Genomic DNA, 25,066 nt, shown 5'->3' on the forward strand with positions numbered 1-25,066 from the left:
ATGCTGTCATGATGTGATAAGAATGCAGATGACTGAATTAAGTAATCTGTTTTGGAACTAATTGGATTAAATCTGAACATTCATTCACTTTCAATTGGGAGCTGTGTTTGCAGCAATAATACATTAAATAGCATGTTCCTATAGCTTTAATTGGTTAATGTGAATAAAGTAATTGTACCTTTAAGCAGCATGGAGAATGAAAATATATTGTATTTATATTGTATGCAGAGTACCACACCAAACCTATTACAGATGGCTGATAATTGATGACACTTGAGTTTGGTTCATTTTTATTTCTTAGAGGCCATTAGTTAAATAATTTTAACTCAACCACTCACATGTGATGAAGGTACATTTTTTTGTGCATGAATTGAATGTTTGTAAACCACCACAGCTTCTGTACAGCTTTGATGTTAAAACTATAGTCTTGTTGTGTGATTGACTAACTGCATGTTTGTAGTCTTGATTAATGTGTCATTAGCAGTGTGACATTTTTCCATTGTGTGTCTCGACCATTACAGAGCATGTCTCCCCCTCACGATAAAAGCATGCTGGTACATAGCAGTAGCAGTGTTGTGTCCACAGGAACCAGTGTCATCCCCATATCAGTTGAAAATGGTAACGAGAATGAGGACACATTTGTAAGTTTTCCTTTTATTAAAGTCCTAATACTTGGTGGTGGGATTAGGGTCCTTTTACTTGGATTATGGCTGAAGCATTTATGAATGCAGCTATAATGTTCTCTCTGCTCTGCAGGCAAGCTGTTTGTTTTCTTTCTAATATGTACTTATAAAAATATTGCAATAAGTGAATTGCAAAACTGTTGAGCATATAAATTATTTGAAACACAAGGGTATCCTGTATTTTGTAAGCATGATTTGACTTCTCTCGTTTCTTTCTTGTCTCATTTTGTGTCTGAACATAATTAGGGTCTAAATGCCCTATTTTGAGTAATCTTTTATTTTTAAATTAGATGCATTGCTTATAAATGGAGGAAATGAGCATATTTTCATTGTTAATATGTTTGAAATTAGCTGCTAATAGAGAAATGCAATTAAATGCGATTGAAAAGTTACTATTCAAAAATATTAATTAAAAAATATCCTTTTCAGAACAGAGAATGTCACTATAAAAAATAGAGAATAATAAGGAAAATATGGTAGTTTCATGCCTAATAATAGACTTAAATTTCACTTCATAAACCATACTGGACTATAGGCCCTAGCTGTACAATGCACCTTCCCTTTCAGCTCCGACACGAATGTTTCCTTACTTTTATGGTGGTGAGAGGGCATGTTAGCTTTGGTCGTTTTCCTGAGCACGTTTTTTTCTTGAAGGCTTTCAGGAAGCATTGGTGTAGTGGGCAGTATTGTACAAGAAATGCCTAGTTTCTAAAACCTACTTGGAGGTACTTGTGTAAATAATTGACTCAGTTTGCCTGTTGTGTTCTGCTGCAGACTAAATTATACTCTATTATCTATATAATCTATAGTCATCACAAGACAATGCATGAGAGAAACCATTTTGTCCATCTTAATAATGCATCCAAAAATATTGAGTTGCCTAACTATACTAAACAGTTGTTTCTTTAATAACTCAGGCTGTCACCACCAGTATTGAATGTAGAAGTCCATGGCATACATTGTTTACTCTTGGGAAAAAAAAGAATTATATATCAGTTCAAACTAATGAAAGACAAACTATGACCCCTATGCTATGCTCCAACAATTTAATTTAAAGAATTATTACACCTACCTTTTCTGTTAATGATATGCCTGTATAATATTGAACCTTATCTTTGTGTTGAAATGTTCAATTATCATGTCTTTCTTCATAACTTAGGGATCATAAACTGAGGATTAGCTGAGTAGCTCTACTCTGCACTTTGTGTGTGATGCCCTTCTGTCTCAAACAGGTTATTTTTCAAGATGCAATTCTAATCAGTGCTATAAAGTTGATCAATTCCTTTTCTGTCTGCAGTTATCTTTTCAGCTCTATGGATCAGCATTCTGTTGTATCTGTGATTGCTGTCATACAATTTTCATGTGATTTGTAAGAAGTCTACCAAGGGCAGCATGGTGGCTCAGTGGTTAGCACTGCTACCTCACAGCGCCAAGGACCCGGGTTCAATTCCAGCCTCAGACGACTGTGCAAATTCCACAGAGACAAACATTCTCCCTGTGTCTGCCTGGGTACTCTGGTTTCCTCCCACAATCCAAACATGTGCAAGTTAGGCGAAATGACCGTGCTAAATTGCCCATAGTTTTCAGAGATGGGCAGGTTAGGTGCATTTAGTTAGAGGGTAAATGTAGAGTAAAAGGGTAGGGGAATGGATTTGGGTGGGTCAGTGTGGACTTGCTGGTCTGAAGAACCTATTTCCACACTGCAGGGATTCTAAGGCTACCATTGCTGCATATGATTGAGCAATGAAAAGTTTATTGCATTGGTTAATCTCATTACAATTTGTCATTATCACCAACGAATGGTTGGTTGAAATATATTTGCTCTGGATGTAGGTTTGTTCACTGAGCTGGCGGGTTCATTTTCAGACATTTCGTCACCATACTAGGTAACATCATCAGTAGGCCTTCATCTGGAGGCTACATCCAGAACCTCAACCTCAAATCTTCTCAAAACTCGCTAATGATATTTGCTATTTTGATATTATATTTCATTGCAAATTCAAAGTTTGGGTGAAGATTTGTAGCTCGGGTGCTCGTTGTTGTGGTTCTGTTCGCTGAGCTGGAAATTTTTGTTGCAAACGTTTCGTTCCCTGTCTAGGTGACATCCTCAGTGCTTGGGAGCCTCCTCTGAAGCGCTTCTGTGGTGTTTCCTCCGGCATTTATAGTGGCCTGTCCCTGCCGCTTCCGGTTGTCAGTTTCAGCTGTCCGCTGTAGTGGCCGGTATATTGGGTCCAGGTCGATGTGTTTGTTGATGGAGTTTGTGGATGAGTGCCATGCTTCTAGGAATTCCCTGGCTGTTCTCTGTTTGGAAATTGCATGTTCTCCATACAAATACATTGCAGTGTTCGGTATTCTGTATACAGTGCTTTTTCAGAAGATTCACTGTCATTTCTGCATGTATGCCCCAGGAAACAAACTTTGACTGTTCTAGTATTAGCTGATGTAATTGTGTATTTAACTTAAGTTTCAGCAATCTGACGTTATTTCATTTGTTTATAGGTACTGCTGATTTGCAACAGTGACAATTAATCAGTTACCTTTCCAGTGTAGTTTATTTTCTGGAGGTACACTGTCCTAGTACTTTCCCTCTCACTCAACAATTTCTCTTTCTGAATTAAGTCTTCTGAATAATGGAAATCTGTTTTGGATTTTGAAAACACAAAATGGCTAATCAAAGACTGATCTTACTTTTGAAATAAAACATAACCAACCGACTTAAAGTCTTCCAACATGATTCATTGATTTGTGCTATTTCAGCTGAGACAAAGTCAGACAATTCGGATGAAATAATAATGGGATAAATAGTGATTCCCTCAATAATCCATTGCAGGCCAAAAAAAGAAGAGCATTCCAGCCATTTGGGTTGTGGACTAAGCATCACAAAATCTCAGATTTGGTTGACTATTGTTTTATAGAATGCAACTCAAATTTTTAATTTTGCCTGGATTTTTTTAGTGCCACCCTGCATTGGTTTGAATCCCTTCAGCGATCAGTATCATAGAAAAAACATTTGATCATTCTTGATGCTTCCATGTACTGTCTTTGCAAAAGGTAAATAATTGTGTTAGTATTTCCCCAGCATTTTTAGTGCTTTTGAAAATAGCTTGGCTCATGCTGAGCACTTTCTCAAGATGGGCATCTTTAAGTACTATGAGGGTCGAGTGGAAATATCTGTTTTTTCACTCCTCTTAAGAGTAGAATAGTAAGATCACCTCAACATGTTTCTATTCCAGCACTATATGAATATATTCTGTCTTTCTTGGGCACACAAGTATGTTGTGTTTTCCAGTAATTATGACTTTTTCTTGTCTTTGTTGCTATAGTTTGAAATCTTTTGTGGTCTACCCTAATTAATGTATATTGTTTTTGATGTGAAAAATAATTTGCTCTTTTTTGTCTACTGCTTCAGGAGTGTTCATGGGCAAATTGTCATCTTTTAGTATGCAATGAATAATTAAATGTGGAGAGCTATTGACATTTGTAGGCTTTTTCTCAGCTTTCTAAGCCCGATACCTGAATAACTCTTGGCACATTTAGGTTTTAATTATCATTTTACAAGCAGTCTACATGTTTTAAACAAAGCCTCACCTTTGAAATTAATTTATTCATCACTTTACATTTTAATGTTGTGATTATGGTGGAATGATTCGTCAAGATTTGAAGTGGGAATGGTACAGCACTCTTATGCAATATCATTGGAAAAAATTGATCTCAAGATTTTTTTTTCTGATTGACCATTTTAAGATTAATTGTTGAACCGAGCTGTCTCCAAAAATTGTTTTAGTGGATTTGAGTTACATACCTATACAGTTAAAACATTGTCATATATAGGTCAAGGGCCATCGCTTCTACCCTTCATTTTCAATTGTAAACTTCATGTCCGTTCATAAATTATGGGTTGGAAGCACATGATTGTGAATATGCTGCACTTCAGAACTTCAAATTTTTATTGCGCAAAGTCTTTCCACTTTGAAGATTTGCTAGTTGAAGAGACTAGGCATGGGAATGAGTTTCTACGTCACCTGCTTGACCTATGTTTGACATGATGAATAGGCTTACAACTACAGTTTGTACCATTTAAGGTTTGCCTTTATTTTATGGTATTCTTTTGTCTTACTGAACACTGAGTGCATACTAAGGGACCCCAATTTTGTTTGGAGATCTTTTTCAAGTGAAAAGTTTAAGTCAGACCCGAGTTCCTGATATGATATAAAATTATTTATATTTAAGTATAGTTAAGTACTTTTTAAAATTAAAAGTTGACAGTTCTCTGAAAGTAAAGAGCCTTTTTTGCATAAAGATGAAAATCAGAATTCATTTTGGCAGTATTATTAAGAGTTTTCATTATGCCTATTCTCAACTTATCATTAATTTTCCAAATAATGGGAAAGTAGTCATCTCATGATATTAAATCTTGATGAATTATTTGCCTTACACATTTTGTTAAGGTGGCGAGCATATTTCAGAAACTCACCAGAAATTGTTGGCGAAATTGATGCAACGAAAGTGGACAACTTCTGCAAAATTGTGGAATAAGCAGTACTAGATTCTGCTTGAACAAAGCTGTACACAAGTTGCAATATACTGTATGATTGGCAATATCGAACTAAGGGCTCATAAAATTGAATAAAATAGGCTTTTGTAAACTTTGGTTCTGTTCTGCAACCTAATATTAATTACAGATTTTCAACTTTATTTTAATAACCTTTAACCAGAACATTCACTTATACAAATTGCAGAATACATTTTTGCAGTGTTCCTACTTTCAACTTGTGTACATGTTTTTCAATTCCCCATGAATTGAACGTTTACCAGTCAGATGTAGATCACAGTATTTGGTCATACTGTGCAGAACATTCTACAGACAGAATATTGCTAAATTTTAATTGAACAATAGCATGACTTGTTCAAAGAAATTAAATGAGAGCATTTGGGAGAAAAGGGCTTTTAATTGGATAAAATCTGCAATTCTAAAAAATTAGCCAGAAAATCCAGTGTGGTGTCTGAACCAGTATGCTGCTTCACCTAATGTGATACTCATTTTCTCAATATGAGTTAAAATGTGATCATTACGCAAATATTCTTACTGCAGGATTCGGAAGAGGAGGACTATGAAGTGGAGAATCTCAACAAGAAAATCAGCAGCTCTCAAGGCTTTCATGGTTTCCAACCTTACATTCCAGAAGATTTTGCAGACTTCGATGTGTACAATGCAAGCCTTGAGAACAGAGATTTATTTTCATCTAAGCCAGAACTCCTGAGCTCTCGCTTCCTTGAAAATGAGGTTTCTCGCAGTCCAACTGCGAGCAGTATGACAAGTGGTTACATCTCCCACAGTGCCTCTAATGCAACACTTTCTGATGTGGTATTTACTGGTACTGAGAACACAGACCAGCTTAGTAACCAGACACGACACTCTGACCTTCGGGATACTGTGGCACAAGTTTGTCTGTCTAATGTAAAACTATCTTCTGAAAAGGACGATGGAATTGAGGAACAAAATACCGATTTAAAAGACGTACAGAAGAATGTGTCATTCCCTACAAACAGTGCCTTAGTGAATGAAACCTCAGTATTGCAACAGTTTATTGAGTCTAAATCCATACTTGTTTATAGAACACTTCCAGATATGTATTCATCAAATTCATTGCCCTGTACATTAAAACCACAAGGTAGCATATCCGAAGATGGGGGAGATGATGATGATTTTTTCAATTCAACACTGAATGTAGATATTATCAGCAGTCAAGATTTCACAGATTTTCAGGGTGCTGAGGAAGAAAGAAAGGATCTTGAGCTACCTGATGAACTTATGATGTGCAGTACAGGTTCCTCTGATAACTCGAATAGACTTTCTGTAGATAGTCTAGAGCTTGATGAAAAATGGCAACATTCTGCAGTTAAATGTGTAAATGATGTTTCAGAACTTCCTGAGGATTCTTGTAGTATGACACATGATCAATCACAGACTACTGTACTTGATAATAGATTAGCAAATACCTCTGAGAACACACTATATTGTGAGGAAGTTGACCCTGAAGAAGCTTTTGATAATGCCCCCAACTCAGATAACTCTGTTTCAAGGAACCTTTCAGATTTAGCAGATATTCAGGATAGTGCAACTGCAGAACAGGGTGAACCTCTACCAAGTTGGATCACGTTGGGAGAACGTGTATCGGTTGGAAATGACAAGAATGGAACCATTCGATATGTTGGCACAGTGGATTTCTCTACTGGAATTTGGGTTGGAGTAGAACTTGATTTTCCAGCTGGTGAGTCATCAAGCATATCATCTTCATTTGTTTTATCCCACATTAGACGTCTTGCATTATCAGGATCTAGGTCACCCATGGCTTACTTGAATTATGGAACAATATCAAGGGGCTAAGTGACCTGCTTCTTTTGTGATTTCAAGCAATCCATTTAATTTGAGGAATTCATTGGATTTGTGTTTGAGATACTAATATAATTTATAAAACAACAGAAAAATAATATTTATGACTAACTGAAGAGGGATGTAATGGACTTAGAGGAGATTGATGGAATGGGCATTTTATGTTGGTTGAATTTTTAATGTGGATAAATTAGTTCATAGATCTTTGGCAGAAGAATAAGGACAAAATATCTGTACCGAGTGATCAAACATTAAAAAGAATGTAAAAGCATGGAGATTTAATTCCTATTTATCTCCCTCGAAAGAAAGGAGAATACGTTAAAACTGTGCATTTAAAATAAAATATATGGAATCCTTGATTTTGTTAAGGGGGGCATGGGTATGAACAGTAAGATATTATATGAAACATAATCAAAACATTGCTTGGAGTCTAGTTAAAACATTGTGTTCTGTTTTGGCACTGTATTCACGAAAGATGTTAGGGGCTGTAGAGAGGATATGTAAATGATTCACCAAGACTGAGGATGAGAAACTTCTGTTTTAAAGATAAATTTACTCTTTTTGGTCTGTTTTTAAAAATAAATTTTGGTTATGATTGAGATATTTTGAGAAACTATTTCCAGTGATCGGAGTTATTTAACTGGACAGTACAAATGTAAAATCTTTACCAAAGGAAAGAAGGAGGGTGTTTGAAGATCTTTCTTCACATACAGAATGTTATTAGGACATGGAGTGTCTCACCAGAAATATTGTTGGATACATAATCGAAAAAGATATTGATAAATATTTTACAAAGAACGTAGCAGACTCATAGTCACAGAGATGTACAGCAAGGAAACAAACCCTTCAGTCCAACTTGTCCATGCCGACCAGATATACCAACCCAATCTAGTCCCACCTGCCAGCACCCGGCCCATATCCCTCCAAACCCTTTCTATTCATATACCCATCCAAATGCTTTTTAAATGTTGCACTCCACCACTTCCTCTGGCAGCTCATTCCATACACATACCATCCTCTGAGTGAAAAAGTTGCCTCTTCGATCTCTTTTATATCTTTCCCCTCACACCCCAAACCTATGCCATCTAGTTCTGGACTCCCCCACCCCAGGGAAAAGACTTTGTCTATTTATCCTATCCATGTCCCTCAAAATTTATCAACCTCTGTAAAGTCAACCTTCAGCCTCCAACGCTCCAGGGAAAACAGCCATAGCTTATTCAGCCTCTCCCTATAACTCAAATCCTCCAACCCTGGCAACATCCTTGTAAATCTTTTCTGAACCCTTTCACGTTTCACAACATCTTTTCGATAGGAAGGAGACCAGAATTGAATTGCACGCAATATTCCAACAATGGCCTAACCAATGTCCTGTACAGCCGCAACATGACCTCCCAGCTCCTGTACTCCATACCCTGACCAATAAAGGAAAGCATACCAAACGCCTTTTTCACTATCCTATCTACCTGCGATTCCACTTTCAAGGAGCTATGAACCTGCACTCCAAGGTCTCTTTGTTCAGCAACAATCCCTAGGACCTTACCATTAAGTGTGTAAGTCCTGCTAAGATTTGCTTTCCCAAAATGCAGCACCTCGCATTTATCTGAATTAAACTCCATCTGCCACTTCTCAGCCCATTGGCCCATCTGACAAAGATCCCATTGTAATCTGAGGTAACCTTCTTTGCTAGGAGAAAGTGAGGACTGCAGATGCTGGAGATCAGAGCTGAAAATGTGAAGAAGGGCTCATGCCCAAAATGTCAATTCTCCTGCTCCTTGGCTGCTGCCTGACCTGTGCTTTTCCAGCAACACATTTTCAGCTCTAACCTTCTTTGCTGTCCACTACACCTCCAACTTTGATGTCATCAGCAAACTTACTTACTTACACCTCTTATGCTCACATCCAGATCATTTATATAAATGATGAAAAGTAGCACTGATCCTTGTGGCATTCCACTAGTCACAGGTCTCCAGTCTGAAAAACAACCCTCCACCACTACCCTCTGTCTTCTACCTTTGAGCCTGTTTTGTATCCAAATAGTGATTTCTCCCTGTGTTCCATGAGATCTAACCTTGCTCACCAGTCTCCCATGGGGAACCTAGTTGAACACCTTACTGAAGTCTGTATAGATCATATCTATCACTCTGCCCTCATAAATCCTCTTTGTTACTTCTTCAAAAAACTCAATCAAGTTTGTGAGACATGATTTCCCACGCACAAAGCCATGTTGGCTATCCCGGAACAGTCCTTGCCTTTCCAAATACATGTACATCCTGTCCCTCAGGATCCCTCCAACCTCTTGCCCACCACCGAGGTCAGACCCACTGGTCTATAGTTCCCTGGCTTGTCTTTACCACCCTTCTTAAACAGTGGCACCACGTTTGCTAACCTCCAGTCTTCCGGCACCTCACCTGTGACTATCGATGATACAAATATCTCAGCAAGAGGCCCAGCAATCACTTCCCTAGTTTCCCACAGAGTTCTAGGGTATACCTGATCAGGTCCTGGGGATTTATCCACTTTTATGCATTTCAAGACATTCAGCACTTCCTCCTCTGTAAAATGAACATTTTTTCAAGATGTCACCATCTATTTCCCTATATCTTCCATGTCCTTTTCCGCAGTAAATACTGATGAAAAATACTCATTTCGTATCTGCCCCATTTCCTGCGGCTCCACACAAAGGCCGCCTTACTGATCTTTGAGGGGCCCTATTCTCTCCCTAGTTACCCTTTTGTCCTTGATGTATTTGTAAAAATCCTTTGGATTCTCCTTAACTCTATTTGCCAAAGCTATCTCATGTCCCCTTTTTGCCCTCCTGATTTCCCTCTTAAGTATACTTCTATTGCCATTATACTCTTCTAAGGATTCACTCAATCTCTCCTGTCTATACCTGACATATGCTTTCTTAACCAAACCCTCAGTTTCTTCAGTCATCCAGCATTCCCTATGCCCACAGCCTTTCGTTTCACCCTAACAGGAATACACTTTCTCTGGACTCTCGTTATCTCATTTCTGAGGGCTTCCCATTTTCCAGCCGTCCTCTTACCAGTGAACATCTGTGCCCAATCAGCTTTTGAAAGTTCTTGCCTAATACCGTCAAAATTGGCCTTGCTCCAATTTAGAACTTCAACTTTTAGATCTGGTCTATCCTTTTCCATCACTTTTTTAAAACCAATTGAATTATGGTCGCTGGCCCCAAAGTGTTTCCCCACTGACACCTCAGTCATCTAAGCTGCCTTATTTCCTAAGTATAGATCAAGTTTTGCACCTTCTCTAGTAGGTACATCCACATACTGAATCAGAAAAGTTTCTTGTACACACTTAACAAATTCCTCTCCATCTAAACCCTTAGCACTATGGCAGTCCCAGTCTACGTTTGGAAAGTTAAAATCCCCTACCATAATCACCCTATTATTCTTGCAGATAACTGAGATCTTCTAAGTTTGTTTTTCAAATTCCCTCTGACAATTAGGGGGTCTATAATACAATCCCAATAAGGTGATCGTCCCTTTCTTATTTCTCAGTTCCACCCAAATAACTTCCCTGGATGTATTTCTGGGAATACCTCCCTAAGTACAGCTGTAATGCTATCCCTTATCAAAAATGCCACCCCGCACTCCTCTCTTGCCTCCCTTGCTATCCTTCCTGTAGCATTTGCATCCTGGAACATTAAGTTGCCAGTCCTGTCCATCCCTGAGCCATGTTTCTGTAATTGCTATGAAATCCCTGTCCCATGTTCCTAACCATGCCCTGAGTTTGTCTGCCTTCCCTGGTAGGTCTCTTGCATTGACATAAATGCAGTTTTATTTATCAGTCCTATCTTGTCTGCTTTGTCCCTGCCTGCTCTGACTGTTCGACTCGCCCTTGTTCTCAACTGGGTAAAAACAATGACTGCAGATGCTGGAAACCAGATTCTGGATCAATGGTGCTGGAAGAGCACAGCAATTCAGGCAGCATCCGAGGACCTTCAGCAAAATCGACGTTTCAGGCAAAAGCCCTTCATCAGGAATAAAGGCAGAGAGCCTGAAGCGTGGAGAGATAAGCTAGGGGAGGGTGGGGGTGGGGAGAAAGTAGCATAGAGTACAATGGGTGAGTGGGGGAGGAGATGAAGGTGATAGGTCAGGGAGGAGAGGGTGGAGTGGATAGATGGAAAAGGAGCTAGGCAGGTCGGACAAGTCAAGGGGACTGGAAGTTTGAAACTAGGATGAGGTGGGGGAAGGGGAAATGAGGAAGCTGTTGAAGTCCACATTGATGCCTTGGGGTTGAAGTGTTCCGAGGCGGAAGATGAGGTGTTCTTCCTCCAGGCGTCTGGCGGTGAGGGAGTGGCGGTGAAGGATGCCCAGGACCTCCATGTCCTCGGCAGAGTGGGAGGGGGAGTTGAAATGTTGGGCCACGGGGCGGTTTGGTTGATTGGTGCGGGTGTCTCGGAGTTGTTCCCTAAAGCGCTCTGCTAGGAGGCGCCCAGTCTCCCCAATGTAGAGGAGACCGCATTGGGAGCAACGGATACAATAAATGATATTAGTGGATGTGCAGATAAAATTTTGATGGATATGGAAGGCTCATTTAGGGCCTTGGATAGAGGTGAGGGAGGAGGTGTGGGCACAGGTTTTGCAGTTCCTGCGGTGGCAGGGGAAAGTGCCAGGATGGGAGGGTGGGTCGTAGGGGGCGTGGACCTGACCAGGTAGTCACGGAGGGAACGGTCTTTGCGGAAGGCGGAAAGGGGTGGGGAGAGGAATATATCCCTAGTGGTGGGGTCTTTTTGGAGGTGGCGGAAATGTCGGCGGATGATTTGGTTTATGCGGAGGTTTGTAGGGTGGAAGGTGCGCACCAGGGGTGTTCTGTCCTTGTTACGGTTGGAGGGGTGGGGTCTGAGGGCGGAGGTGCGGGATGTGGACGAGATGCGTTGGAGGGCATCTTTAACCACGTGGGAAGGGAAATTACGGTCTCTAAAGAAGGAGGCCATCTGGTATGTTCTGTGGTGGAACTGGTCCTCCTGGGAGCAGATACGGCGGAGGCGGAGGAATTGGGAATACGGGATGGCATTTTTGCAAGAGATAGGGTGGGAAGAGGTGTAATCCAGGTAGCTGTGGGAATCGGTGGGTTTGTAAAAAATGTCAGTGTCAAGTCGGTCGTCACTAATGGAGATGGAGAGGTCCAGGAAGGGGAGGGAGGTGTCAGAGATGCCTTGTTCTCAACTGTACCAGTCTCAGATTATAATCTTTTCTGACTATCTCCCTGGGTACCCCACCCCCCCACTTACTAGTTTAAATCCTCACAAGCAGCTCTAGCAAATCTCCCTGCCAGTATATTAGTCCCCTTCCAATTTAGCTGCAATCCGTCCTTCTTGTACAGGTCACTTCTGCCCCAAAAGATCTTCCAATGATCAAAAAATTTGAATCCTTCTCCCGTACACCAGTTCCTCAGCCATGCATTCATCTGCTCTATCCTCCTATTCTTGCCCTCACTAGCTCGTAGCACCGGGAGTACTCTAGATATTACTACTCTCGAGGACCTCCTTTTTAAATTCCTGCCTAACTCTCTGTAATCTCCCTTCAGAATCTCAACCTTTTCCTTCTCTATGTTATTGGTTCTAATGTGAATAGATCTTTCAGACAGCTGCCATTTTTTTGTGTTGTAAAATGTCTCCGACTGACCAACTAAATAATAGTCTCCAAGTATATTTTCATGTAATTGTCTTCAATATTTATCTCCAGCCCCATTCCTGTCTCCTTTACTATTCCACCTGCATAGTGATGTGTGTGTAGACACTTGACTTCTCCCACTTCTGCCACTATTATTGGAGCTATATGAGAATGATCCAGATTCACTTTCCAGTTGCGGAGAGTCACTGAACCTTTGCTTACCTACTGCAACATTGGGATTTAAAATCAGGAAGTAACCGCTGTGTTATGTAGATACGTAAAGCATTTAAATACTTGGTGCAGGTTTGAGGACACTGGCTGCCTTTACTTGCAACGAACCTGAGATACAGAGGCCAACTGTAGAATGCCTGACACCTGTCCAAACCCGACATTGATGTCTGTACGTTTCATGTATATGCCCCTCTGTTCTACAACATTGAAATTGCTATGGAGATCTAGAGGAATTTGCAGTAATCGGTGCAAAATATGAAACACCAGCAGATGTAGGCCATTTAGTACCTCAAGCCCGCTCAGCCATTCAATAGGATTTTGGCTAATCTATTTATGTTTTGAATTCTGGGTTTCCACCCACTCCCAATTAGCCTTTGATTTCCTTGACTTAACAAAAATCTTATCACTCCAACAAACAAAATTTAATGACCACACATCCCCTGCCTTCTGAAAGTCTCTCAACCTTTTCAAGAGGAAAACATTCCACTCATCTCTGACCTAAAAGGGAGTCAGCCTCCTAATTTTAGAACAATGTCCCGTATTTCTGGATTCTTCCACCAGGAGGAAAGTAATTTCCATATCAGCCTTGTCAAGCCCCCTCTTTGCATTTCAATCAAGTGACCCCTCACTCGTCTAAACTCTATGGAAAACAAGCCCTGTCTGTCTAACCTTTCGCTCATTCCAGGTATTAGATTAGATTACTTACAGTGTGGAAACAGGCCCTTCGGCCCAACAAGTCCACACCGACCCGCCGAAGCGTAACCCATCCATACCCCTACATTTACCCCTTTACCTAACACTACGGGCAATTTAGTATGGCCAATTCACCTGACTTGCACATCTTTGGACTGTGGGAGGAAACATGAGCCCCCGGAGGAAACCCAGGCAGACACGGGGAGAACGTGCAAACTCCACACAGTCAGTCGCCTAAGGCGGGAATTGAACCCGGGTCTCTGGCGCTGCGAGGCAGCAGTGCTAACCACTGTGCCACCGCCCACAATCCAGTAATTCTCCTCTGAGCTTCTTGCAATGTATTTACATTCTTCCTTAAATAAGGAGAACAAATATGCATTGAACTCAAGGCATGGTCTCACCAGTGACCTGTACACTTGAACCAACATCCCTACTCTGATATTCTTCGCAGGGTCGGTATGGACTCGAAAGGCTGAAGACCTGCTTCCACACTGTAGGGATTCTATAATAAATTGTTCAACATGATTTCTTTTTCACAAAACTGTGCTTACTTTCCTGATTACTCATAACCCAGTTATAACCTCTTCAATAACTCTCACCTTTCCCATGATAGACTTAAAGGTAATGAGCCAATAGTTTCATGTGTCCTGTCTGCCTAGCTTGAATAGAAGGATTACATTTGCTATTTATCAGGTTGATGGTACTTCTAAAATCTAATCAACTTTGGAAAATTAACACTCATGTGTCTATTACCTTTATTAGTAATTTATTTTAAGGCCTTCAGGATGAAGTCCACAAGGTCTGGGACCTGTCAACTCCCAGCTGTCAGTTTTGTTGAATGATGTCTCCCTGGTGATTGTAATTTCATAAAGTTCATCTCTTCCTTCTACTTGCTGAATTGCAGCAATTATCTCTATAGGGAAAGCAAAAGAAAAAAAACTTGTTCATTTCATCAGCCATTTTCTTGTTATCTCTAACTCCTCATTCTTGCTTTCTGGAAACCAACTTTATTTACTTTTTCCAACTTTTTCCAATTTAGATACTTGCGGAAATTTTTGCCAGTATTTACATTTATGTCCAGCTTCCTCGTGTACTCTTAATTTCTTTTGCTTGATTAACTATTTAGTCATTGGTCAGTATGTAAAGAACAGCAGATAATCATCTGATCTACCATTCATCTTCATGCAAATTTTATGCTTTTCCTCAAGTTTGATGCTTTGCTTAATTTTTCTAATTAACCACCGATGAGAGAGCCTCTCATTTGAATTTTTTTAAAAGTAGGAATATATTAATTGTGAGAATTCTTAAATATCACCTTAAATGCCTGCAGTTGTTTCTCTGCTGATCTGTTTTGTAGTCAAATGTTCCAGGGGACAGGCAGCACGGATTTGTGAAGGGTAGGTCTTGCCTTACAAGTCTGATTGAATTCTTTGAGGAGGTGACCAAGCATGTGGATGAGGGGAGAGCAGCGGATGTAGTGTACATGGATTTTAGTAAGGCATTTGATAAGGTTCCCCATGGTAGGCTTATGCGGAAAGTCAGGAGGCATGGGATAGAGGGAAATTTGGCCAGTTGGATAGAAAACTGGCTAACCGGTCGAAGTCAGAGAGTGGTGGTAGATGGTAAATATTCAGCCTGGAGCCCAGTTACAAGTGGAGTTCCACAGGGATCAGTTCTGGGTCCTCTGCTGTTTGTAATTTTTATTAATGACTTGGAAGAGGGAGTCGAAGGGTGGGTCAGTAAATTTGCAGGCGATACGAAGATTGTTGGAGTTGTGGATAGTGTGGAGGGCTGTTGTCGGCTGCAAAGAGACTTAGATATGATGCAGAGCTGGGCTGAGGAGTGGCAGATGGAGTTCAACCCTGTCAAGTGTGAGGTTGTCCATTTTGGAAGGACAAATAAGAATGCGGAATACAGGGTTAACAGTAGGGTTCTTAGTAAGGTGAAGGAGCAGAGGGATCTTGGGGTCTATGTTCATAGATCTTTGAAAGTTGCCACTCAGGTGGATAGAGCTTGTCAGAAGGCCGATGGTGTTTTAGCGTTCATTAGCAGAGGGATTGAATTCGAGTCGTGAAGTGATGTTGCAGGACCTTGGTTAGGCCACATTTGGAGTACTGTGTGCAGTTCTGGTCACCTCACTTTAGGAAAGATGTGGAAGCTTTGGAGAGGGTGCAGAGGAGATTTACCAGGATGTTGCCTGGAATGGAGAATAGGTCGTACAAGGATAGGTTGAGAGTGCTAGGCCTTTTCTCATTGGAACGGCGAAGGATGAGGGGTGACTTGATAGAGGTTTATAAGATGATCAGGGGAATAGATAGGGTAGACAGTCAGAAACTTTTTCCCCAGGTACAACAGAGTGTTACAAGGGGATATAAATTTAAGGTGAAGGGTGGAAAGTATCAGGGGGATGTCAGGGATAGGTTCTTTACTCAGAGAGTGGTGGGGGCATGGAATGCACTGTCTGTGGGAGTGGCAGAGTCAGAATCATTGGCGACCTTTTAAGCGGCAATTGGATAGGTACATGGATAGGTGCTTAAGCTCGGACAAATGTTCGGCACAACATCGTGGGCCGAAGGACCTGTTCTGTGCTGTGTTGTTCTATGTTCTATGGGACGTCAGCTACCTCAGCTTTCCTGCCCACATAGTTGTCCTTATACAAGTTTTAAAATAATAGTTTTAGTTGCAAACTACTCCCTTTCAAATTGGATGTTAGATGTGAATATCTTGTAGATGCTCTTGCCGTCATGGTCTTTTTATTCTGAGGTCATGAATCAACCCTGTCTCATTACAGAGGACCAGTCTGGTAAAGCCTGCTTCCCGCTCAGTTCCAGAGCTAGTTGCTCTTGGATTGCTTTGGAGAAAGTATGTTATGAACTGTTCATCCAGGTTACTGTTGCCACCCTGACCTTTCCAGTTTCAGTATAGATTAAAATTCCCCAAGGTTATGGTTATCCTGTTATCACAAGAACCCAATATTTCTTCTTGCATACTTTGTTCTATATTATGGCTACTGTAAAGGAGCCTGTAGACCACTTCCACTAGAGACTTCTTCTCATACTATTCCTCCTCATCTCCCAAACCAATTTTATATCCTGATATTGTGAACCAAGGTCATCTTTAATTAACAGTGTTATGTCTCCACTTTTACATAGCTTCCTATTCTTCTTGAATCATAAACTGCACAGTGTTGTTTAGGACTGACAATAAGAGAATATGTAGACATCATAGTAGTATCCAAATAAAATAACTGTCCATTTAGTCCAGCTCCCTGGTCTCAATCCATACAAGATCTTCCCTACAAGTAGTGAACAGTGCTGTCCAGATCATAATTAGCTGTGTGATTTTATTGTCCACATATCACATGAGGCTGTTTTGTCAATTACCTTATAACTTTTTTTTGTCATTGGAAACAGACTTACATTTGTCCAACCAAAAACATCTGTGCATATGAACACATCTGTTGAATCTTTCTTTAACCTTCATCGCTCCAGTGATAACAGCTCTGAATTGAAATTAACTGAGCTACATTGTATGTTCACTTGTGTATGATACCACTAGCCTTAAAATATTTATTTGAAACAGCCTACTCTTTCCTATTTGAATATACCACATTTTTATCATGTTAATGTAATGAAAAGTTGTCCACACTATCTTGTACATTTGATGTTGCCATAGAACATGCAGACAGTGAGGCTTTATTTAAATCTCATGTTCTTGTATTTTCAACTGTCATGCAGGCAAACATCAGGGTACTATTGAAGGAAAAGAATATTTTCACTGCAGTCCCCGTTGTGGTATATTTGTACGCCCAAACCGGCTCATCCAGGTCTCCAACACGATAAAGCAGCATAGCAGCACATTTCAAACTCAGACATCCTCAAGTCATGAAAGACAGAAAGTTGTCAGCCTTGGTAGATCACAGGTGACCTCATCGACTAAGCCCGATGGAACAATGCTACACCAGTCGGAAGATGCAGCACCCTCCAAGAAACAAAACAACAGGAAATCGTGGGTTAACTGAACTACAATGTTTGCACTTATGACACATCACTGTATAGACCTCTTAATGGAGTATTTTATAGATTGTACAATGTTGTTTTGTTTATATCACTGACTCTGTGACATAAAGGATAGAATGAAATCTTTAATATTTTTCCTTTTTTGAAAGAAAAGTATATTATATGTCAGTAACAAAAGATAGAGACTAAACTATGGCTTTGCTGAATAAAACTTAAGATTTCAGTTAAGAGAGCACCAGCTTCTGTATTACAAATTAACATTTGAGATGTATTTTAATCAGGAAATAGATATTTTATTAATAAGAAAAATGAGATGAAAATCATGAAGATCTCTAAACCTGTTTTTAATTACCAAAGATTTATTAGATTCAGGAGCTTTTTAGATTTTTTTGCCGTTTGTAAAACTGTATTCTAACATTTTAGGCACCTTTTGATGTTTTTATTAACTCGTTATGTTTTCTTTACTCTGTATTAAGCTGCCTTATTTCTGCGTCTATTAAGCACATGAAGCAAAACTGACTGTTGAATCCAGTTTTTGTCTTCCAAAGCTTGCTACTGTGCTGACTTGGCTTCACATGGGTGCACATTCAACTGTCATGTTGGACCCTTTGCCTGAAGCTTTGTATGTTACAAGTTGAAACACTAATACCCTGATTTGCCTGTTAGGCAGTTTAGTGCTTAAACAGTGTTATTGCAGGAATGCAGGGAACAGACTGGAGATTTGTTTTAAAGGTTTACGAAAGTAAGTATGCATGCACTTGCTGAAAAAAGCAAAGTAATGGTACATTTTTGCAACAATGTTGTGTGTATAATGAAAGATCACAATGGAGGATTTGGTTTAAATAATTTATACACAATGTTATATATACTAAAGGGTTTTCTGCATCCCATTGCAGTAAAAGAAGGGTGTAATCTGATGGACTAAAGACAATTTCAGAAAGCCATCCAATGTACATAAAGAGTTGTGCAAAATTGTAAGGGTACTTAAGAGTCAGTCTGTTTGAAAAGAAATATGATGCATGATAACTGTTAATTTTGATCTGAAAAAAACTTGGGGCTTGCTCAAGAGCTGCTGTTCTGAATTAGTCTTGTGTATATATATTTACCTCTCAGAGTTTTTGTATTACTATGTACAGAGTTGTAATATATATTTGATTTCAGCAATACTGTATTTAATTGTTACAGGGTTTGTGTTTTAGAATACATACTGTACTTCAACCTGGAACTGTTGATCAATTGTGTGAAGTTTGTTTGTATGTTAGTGTCTTGAAGGTGGAAATCTCACCAAATTTCTACCTTTTTAAATACCTGATGATCCAACAAAATGGTTCCATGTAGATAGTTCAGGTTTACAGTATTATAAGTGGGAATCCAGTTAAAGGGCTGTCTTACGTCACTGTCAATTGGCTTCTGTTCCATATTAATCAAAGGTGAGCAGTATAACTGCAATTAGAACCACAATTTGGATTGAGATTGACACTTCGGGAGAAAATGTCTCCAACTCGACAAGTGCAACATTATCTTTTCTACTGATGTGATTCACTATTGTGATGGTAATATTTTAATATTAGGAAAGAACTAACTTAACCATGGATACAATTCTGCAAGGTTGCTATCCAATGTGAGATATTTTAAGCCAAATTGAAGTTCCACAAAACCACCTGTAAAATGGCTATACATTTTTGCAGTAAGCTGTACAAGAACATGTACTTCTCTGTGGGGATCAAATATCTTCTACTTTACCATCAAGGACTAAACAATTAACTAATTATCCAGTGAGATTTCATTATAGCGATGATGTTGTGCCCCTCCCCCCATCTTCATTGCTAAATATATAGAGGAGTATCTACAAGAAATGGGGCACATTACTTAAATGTGCTGCAATTTTCTGTGCAAACTTCTTTCAAAATTCATATATTATTGAGACAAGAGAAAATAGCCCATGCCATTTGAATTGTATTCCCAAGTAAATAACTCAAAAGAGCTAGATAATAGGAACCATCTGCAAGTGTGTGAGGACCATTCTGCCATAAGCTAATTAACTGCAAATTGAAATATGTCAAACAAATTTGTGAAAAGAAGCTCTGAGTAGCCAGCATGTACACTGTGGGCCAAATGGCCAACTTCAATACCATCATGATTCAATGATCACAGCCAAACTGCAACCTTTTTAAATGCAAGATATTTAGCTCCATACCGGAAAACATTTCAAAAAAGACAGAGCCACAGCATTCAAAAAAACAAGCTTTTATTAAGGAGATGTAAGACAGCAAGGTTAGACTTGAAATTATCATCCTATTGTTGATTGGACTCCAAATGACAATCCATCATATTTAGGTAAATGTAACATGAATCACCTGTAATTATCTCACCTTCTTGATTCCTTCGACTTTCTAACCTTAATGTGAAAACATTACACCTACAACAGAATAATACTGTATGTTGCTACTGATCAAAAAATGGAATTTCCCTATGTCGGACTTGAACCCATGTCCCCAGTACATTAGACTAGCCCTCTGGATTACTAATGTTTGGGCAACTAGTGAAGAAAGCTGTTTAATGCTGCTAGTAGGCACTTGCAACACAAGTGATATGGTGTGTGAATTTCAGTGTCAGTGTTTAGTGTTTGTCCAAAAGACTGATGGATTATATCTAACAAGACTTCCTCTGACTATTTACATCATCTTTTTAAAAACAAATAATTCATGGAATTTGAGCATCTTGTATATGTTACACATCACTAATTGTCTCTTTATCTGAGTGGCTTGGTCAGGCATTTTTAGAAGGCAATTGGAGGTCAACCACATTGCTATGGGTCGAGAGTCATATAAAGTAATGGACAGGTAAGGACAACAGCTTTCCATCAGTAAAGGGCATATGTGAACCAGATGAGTTATTAGACAACTGTTACATGATTTCCATTAGGATAGCTTCTAATTGCAGTCTTTTATGGAATTCAAAATTGACCATTTGCCGTGGTGATATTCAAAGTCCTGTTCCCCAGAGCATTAGCATGAGGTTCTGAATTACTAGACAGTGACATTACCACTGCACAACTGCCTCCCTAACACACACAGCCTTGAAAAAAATCATATTATCTAAGGTTAGATATGTTTCTGAAATTAGACAATTGCTGAATAATCCTGAATATGTGTGAAATTGTGTTAACAATTATGTGCTCTGCCTGTTCAAATTCAACAGAATAGATGACCATTAATCTCTGGTTCATTTCTCAGGGCAATGTCTTGACTAATTAGAGTCAAACTGCCTCATTTGCAATTTAAACAAAATCCGACTGTTAAACTGACATTCAGCGCGTATGGGTGTGTTCTCCATGACTTTGCCTCTCGTAATCAGGACTCATGAAGTATGAATGTTGGTGCCCCTTGAATTTGGTATTCTCGCAAAATGTTCTGATGAATGCAAGATGAAAAATTTTGATAAAATGCCTGTTTTCAATAAAAATCAAGGGGACTGCTTTAAATTGGATGGGGCAGATTGTATGACAAAGGTTTCGTTTTGAAAAGTAAAGGGAATGGTAAAGGGTCAAAGAAGGAAATAAAATGGCAGAAATTTCCCAGGTCTTCAGTGACTTGAGCAATGGTGAGAAATTTTGGGGGAATGTGGCAAGAATGTAAAAAAGAAATATTCGATATTGAGAAATAAAAGTCTTGTTTCCCCTTTAAGGCTTAAACAGCTAGATGAGAATTTAATAAGTGGCAAGGTTTCTATTTGAATGCTTTAACAGCTCATCATTAAATAATCATGCTTCATTTCTAAACAGGTTGTGATTCTCTGAGCTACCGATGCGAAACTAAACAGCACCAATTCCTGTCCGGAAAGTCTGAGCAGTTACCTGTGGGATGCAGCTCACCAATGTGTTCTCTGGGTCTCCATGTTGGCCATCGTTCCCCAACATCTGGTGCATGGGCAATGAGCGCCTCCACAGAAGTCATCATTAGCAAATCATCAGCCTCATAACAGCACCATCTTGGCTGATTTTGGACAACCTTTGAAACAGCACTCTGGAGCTCACCAACACTTTACATTGCAATGCTCCTACCAGGTTAGCTTGTTTTCTTAGCAGTCACTTGGATGTGCATAGCACCTCTGCCTTGCTTTATATTGCAGGCAGAAATCTAGGCATCTTGTCATTGAAAAATCAAAGGGAGAAGACCATGTTGCTGTACAGCACTGTGGTATGTCTGTATTGCACCTACAGCATATGCCAACACCTTCCAATGGTAGCAACATTGCATGTGTTGCAGTCATATAGCCGGATGTAAAACTCTAAGGGGAGCAGTTCTTGACAGGCTCAAGGGAGACTTTGGTCAATCAGAAAGCCTGGCACAGTCAGTCAAGGGCATCATTTGCTTGGCCATGTTCAATCAGGCTCTTGTTGCAATTATGGTTTAGGGTTCTCTGCTCCACCAATTGCAGAAGTTGTGCCAAACTCTATCCTGTAATTCAAGGCTGACCGATATGGGAAGTACAGGTAAGTCGGGGAATTGTACAGTCATTATTCAGGGATCTGAGCCATTCTGAGGGCAGTTCTCACATGTCTCTCCTGGGAGTTTTGAGTAATAAAAATAATGGGGACTGTCTAGCTGTGTAGGTGAATGTGGGAAACCTGTATGTAGTTTGGAGCCATTACACAAGGTTACTAAGGAGATTGGGCAGCAACTACAAGTAAAATGGTGCGATCTTACGCAGTGGAAACGTATTGCAGGTAAAGGGAGTTTTTCAAGTTCCCACAACCCTGACAATTGGGTAGCACAGTGGTTAGCACTGCTGCCTCAGCGCCAGAGACCCAGCCTCAGGTGACTGTCTGTCTGTGTGGAGTTTGCACATTCTCCTTGTGTCTGCGTGGGTTTCCTCCGGGTGCTCCGGTTTCCTCCCACAGTCCAAAAATATGCAGGTTAGGTGAATTGGCCATGCTAAGTGCCCGTAGTGTTATGTGAAGGGGTAAATGTAGGGGAATGGGTTTGGGTGGGTTGGCTGGCTTCGGCGGGTCGGTGTGGACCTGTTGGGCCGAAGGGCCTGTTTCCACACTAAGTAATCTCATCTAATCAAATCAAACAGTTGAACTGAGTGAGATGAAAGTGACTGGCCCAACTGGTAGTGGTTGTGCAGGAGCAGAAAGGTAGTGAGATGTCCCGAGTGCATGAGTAGGAACGGCCAAGAGCTGGAGGACTTTGTGGTTTGGGAGGTTGAGGTGGATGTGAGCTATTGAATGAACATGTTGCATGCAGTAATGTCAGTAGAGACCATTTGTCTTGGTGGAAGGAATATGCAATAGTTGAGTTACAGTGAGGGAGAGTAGTGGAGACAAAATAGTGGCACATACCTTTGCAGAAATCAGTTATTTACCTTTCTGTGTTGCTAGGTGTTTCTTCTCATTGGGTACACTGCACTGACCTTGGTAGCTATCTTGAATAGGCTGACACCGTCTAGTTCTGAGACCTCTTTTTAGTCAACCAGAGGAAAGAGGTCAGCCTTCTACATACTACCCTACCCAATAGGAGCTCCAGGTCCCTGTTCATGAACTGGGATGCCAGCTTCCCTTTCTCAGTCAATCAATAATAGTCTAGTAGAAGCCTTTGCCAATTTCTGGCTTGCAGCATTTAACTGCTGTACTGCTGGGGTTTAAATATGGAGTATATGGCATCAGTAGTAGTTTCACCTCTGCAACAATAAAATTCAATGAGAAGTACATGTGGAGCCTGGATGCATTTTTATGATTCCTGATGAAGGGCTTATGCCCTAAATGTCGATTTTCCTGCTCAGATGCTGCCTGACCTATGTTTTTGCAGCATCACACTCTCAACTCTGGTACTCCAGCATCTGCAGTCCTCACTTTCTCTCTGCATATTTTTGAGCTGGAGAATGAAAGATTGCATGAAAAAAATCACCTGGGCTCATAAAGAAAAACTCCATGAAACCCAAAATTGGCACAACCAAAATATGGATAGATTCAGTTCAAGATCTGTACAAATGAGGTGTGAACAGCAGGATAACTTGTCTATGTAGATTGAGGAAGAATTGAGAACAAAAATGAGCCAAATGAAAAAAATACTTTAAAAAAGACAAAATGGGAGAAGAATGTCATAACCTAAAATTGCTGAACTTAATGTGGGTCTAGAAGGCTATCCCAGTAGAAAGTTGAGATGCTATTCCCCAAGCTTAGTTTGAGTTATATTGGAACCCAACAATAGGCTAAGACTCCAACGTTAGACTGGGAGCAAAATAAAGAACAGAAACGGCAGGTAACAGAATGATAGGGATTGTGTTTGCAGTCTGAATGAAGGTGTTCTGCAAGAGGATCTCCCATTCTGCATTGGTTTTCCCAGTGTAGAGGAGACCACATAGAGAGGTCACATCAGTGAAAGCTATGTACTAAATTGAAGGTAAGTTGTTGTTTCACTTGCAAGAATTGTTTGGGCATTGGATGGAGAGAGGGGAGGGCAGGTGTTAATCTCTAGCACTTGCATGAAAAAATACCATGTGAAAGGGAGACGATGACTGAGAATTTACCAAGGATATCATGGTGGGAATGGTGTTTTTGAAATGTTGAAAGAGATAAGAAAGACATGTTAAATGGTGGTGGAAATGACAGCAGATATGCTTCTGAATATGGAAGGTCATGGGTAGAATGTGAAGACATTGAGAATTTACTCAGGGTCTCAAACAACACAGGTGCATTAAAAATAATGGAAATGTTGAATGTTGTCATTGATTTCAACTATTTTACACCTCATCCAAACTTATTTTATTTCTTTACTTGACCCTTTACTATTCCCTTTGGCTTTTCAAAACTAAACATTTTGTCATATACTCTGTCTAGTCTTCTGCCCTATCATAGACCTTCCATTTTGTTGTTCTTCCCACTCCAACTCTGACTCCTTTCACTTGCTGAAAGCCTAATACATAACTAACTTTTCTCCGTTCTGATGAAAAGTCACAGATCTGAAATATTAATTCTATTTCTCTCCCCATCAATGCTGCCAGACCCCCTGATTTATTTGAATGTTTTTCTCTTTCTAATTCAAATTTCCAGCATCTGCAGTACTTGGTATTTGTAGGAATATAACAAGATCCATATTGAGTCAACGTCCATTGCACACTAGAATCACACTTAAATGCATTATTTTATCGTACACTTGCACCAATCTTATTTTTAAAAATTATTGACCAACAGCATAATTATTGACCAACCGTTACTTGGATTTGCCAACCAGAAACGATTGCCTTAAAATACTTGCCAAGCAAGCAGCTAAACAAACTGATTGTAAATCAAAGCCCAGTGTACCCATCAGCAACACTGCCACAAATTACAAGTTATAATTCAAATGTTTAATGAATGTAATGGTACTGTTGGGTTAAAATCTAGATTACATTAGATAT

The 25,066-nt window shown here is 39.9% G+C and overlaps 1 protein-coding gene across 7 annotated transcripts in view; it reads left to right on the forward strand.

Moving 5' to 3' along the window:
- The window catches only part of kif13a (kinesin family member 13A), a 331,165-nt gene extending 312,273 nt beyond the window's left edge, over window positions 1-18,892 (forward strand). For 5 of the 7 annotated variants that reach the window (XM_043719126.2, XM_043719128.2, XM_087978611.1 and 2 more), the window contains 3 exons: window positions 522-641; window positions 5,776-6,955; window positions 17,381-18,892. In XM_043719126.2, coding sequence (XP_043575061.2) covers window positions 522-641; window positions 5,776-6,955; window positions 17,381-17,664 — 1,584 coding nt within the window. In that variant the 3' untranslated portion in view covers window positions 17,665-18,892. The remainder of the gene's footprint in view (window positions 1-521; window positions 642-5,775; window positions 6,956-17,380) is intronic. The other 2 variants (XM_043719131.2, XM_043719134.2) reach the window with 1 other exon arrangement.
- Window positions 18,893-25,066: the final 6,174 nt, after the last annotated feature.

This window comes from Chiloscyllium plagiosum, unplaced genomic scaffold (assembly GCF_037043375.1).
Source record: "Chiloscyllium plagiosum isolate Xiang-an unplaced genomic scaffold, Cpla_swu_hap1 HiC_scaffold_34, whole genome shotgun sequence".
In the NCBI taxonomy this organism is placed as follows: Eukaryota; Metazoa; Chordata; class Chondrichthyes; order Orectolobiformes; family Hemiscylliidae; genus Chiloscyllium; species Chiloscyllium plagiosum.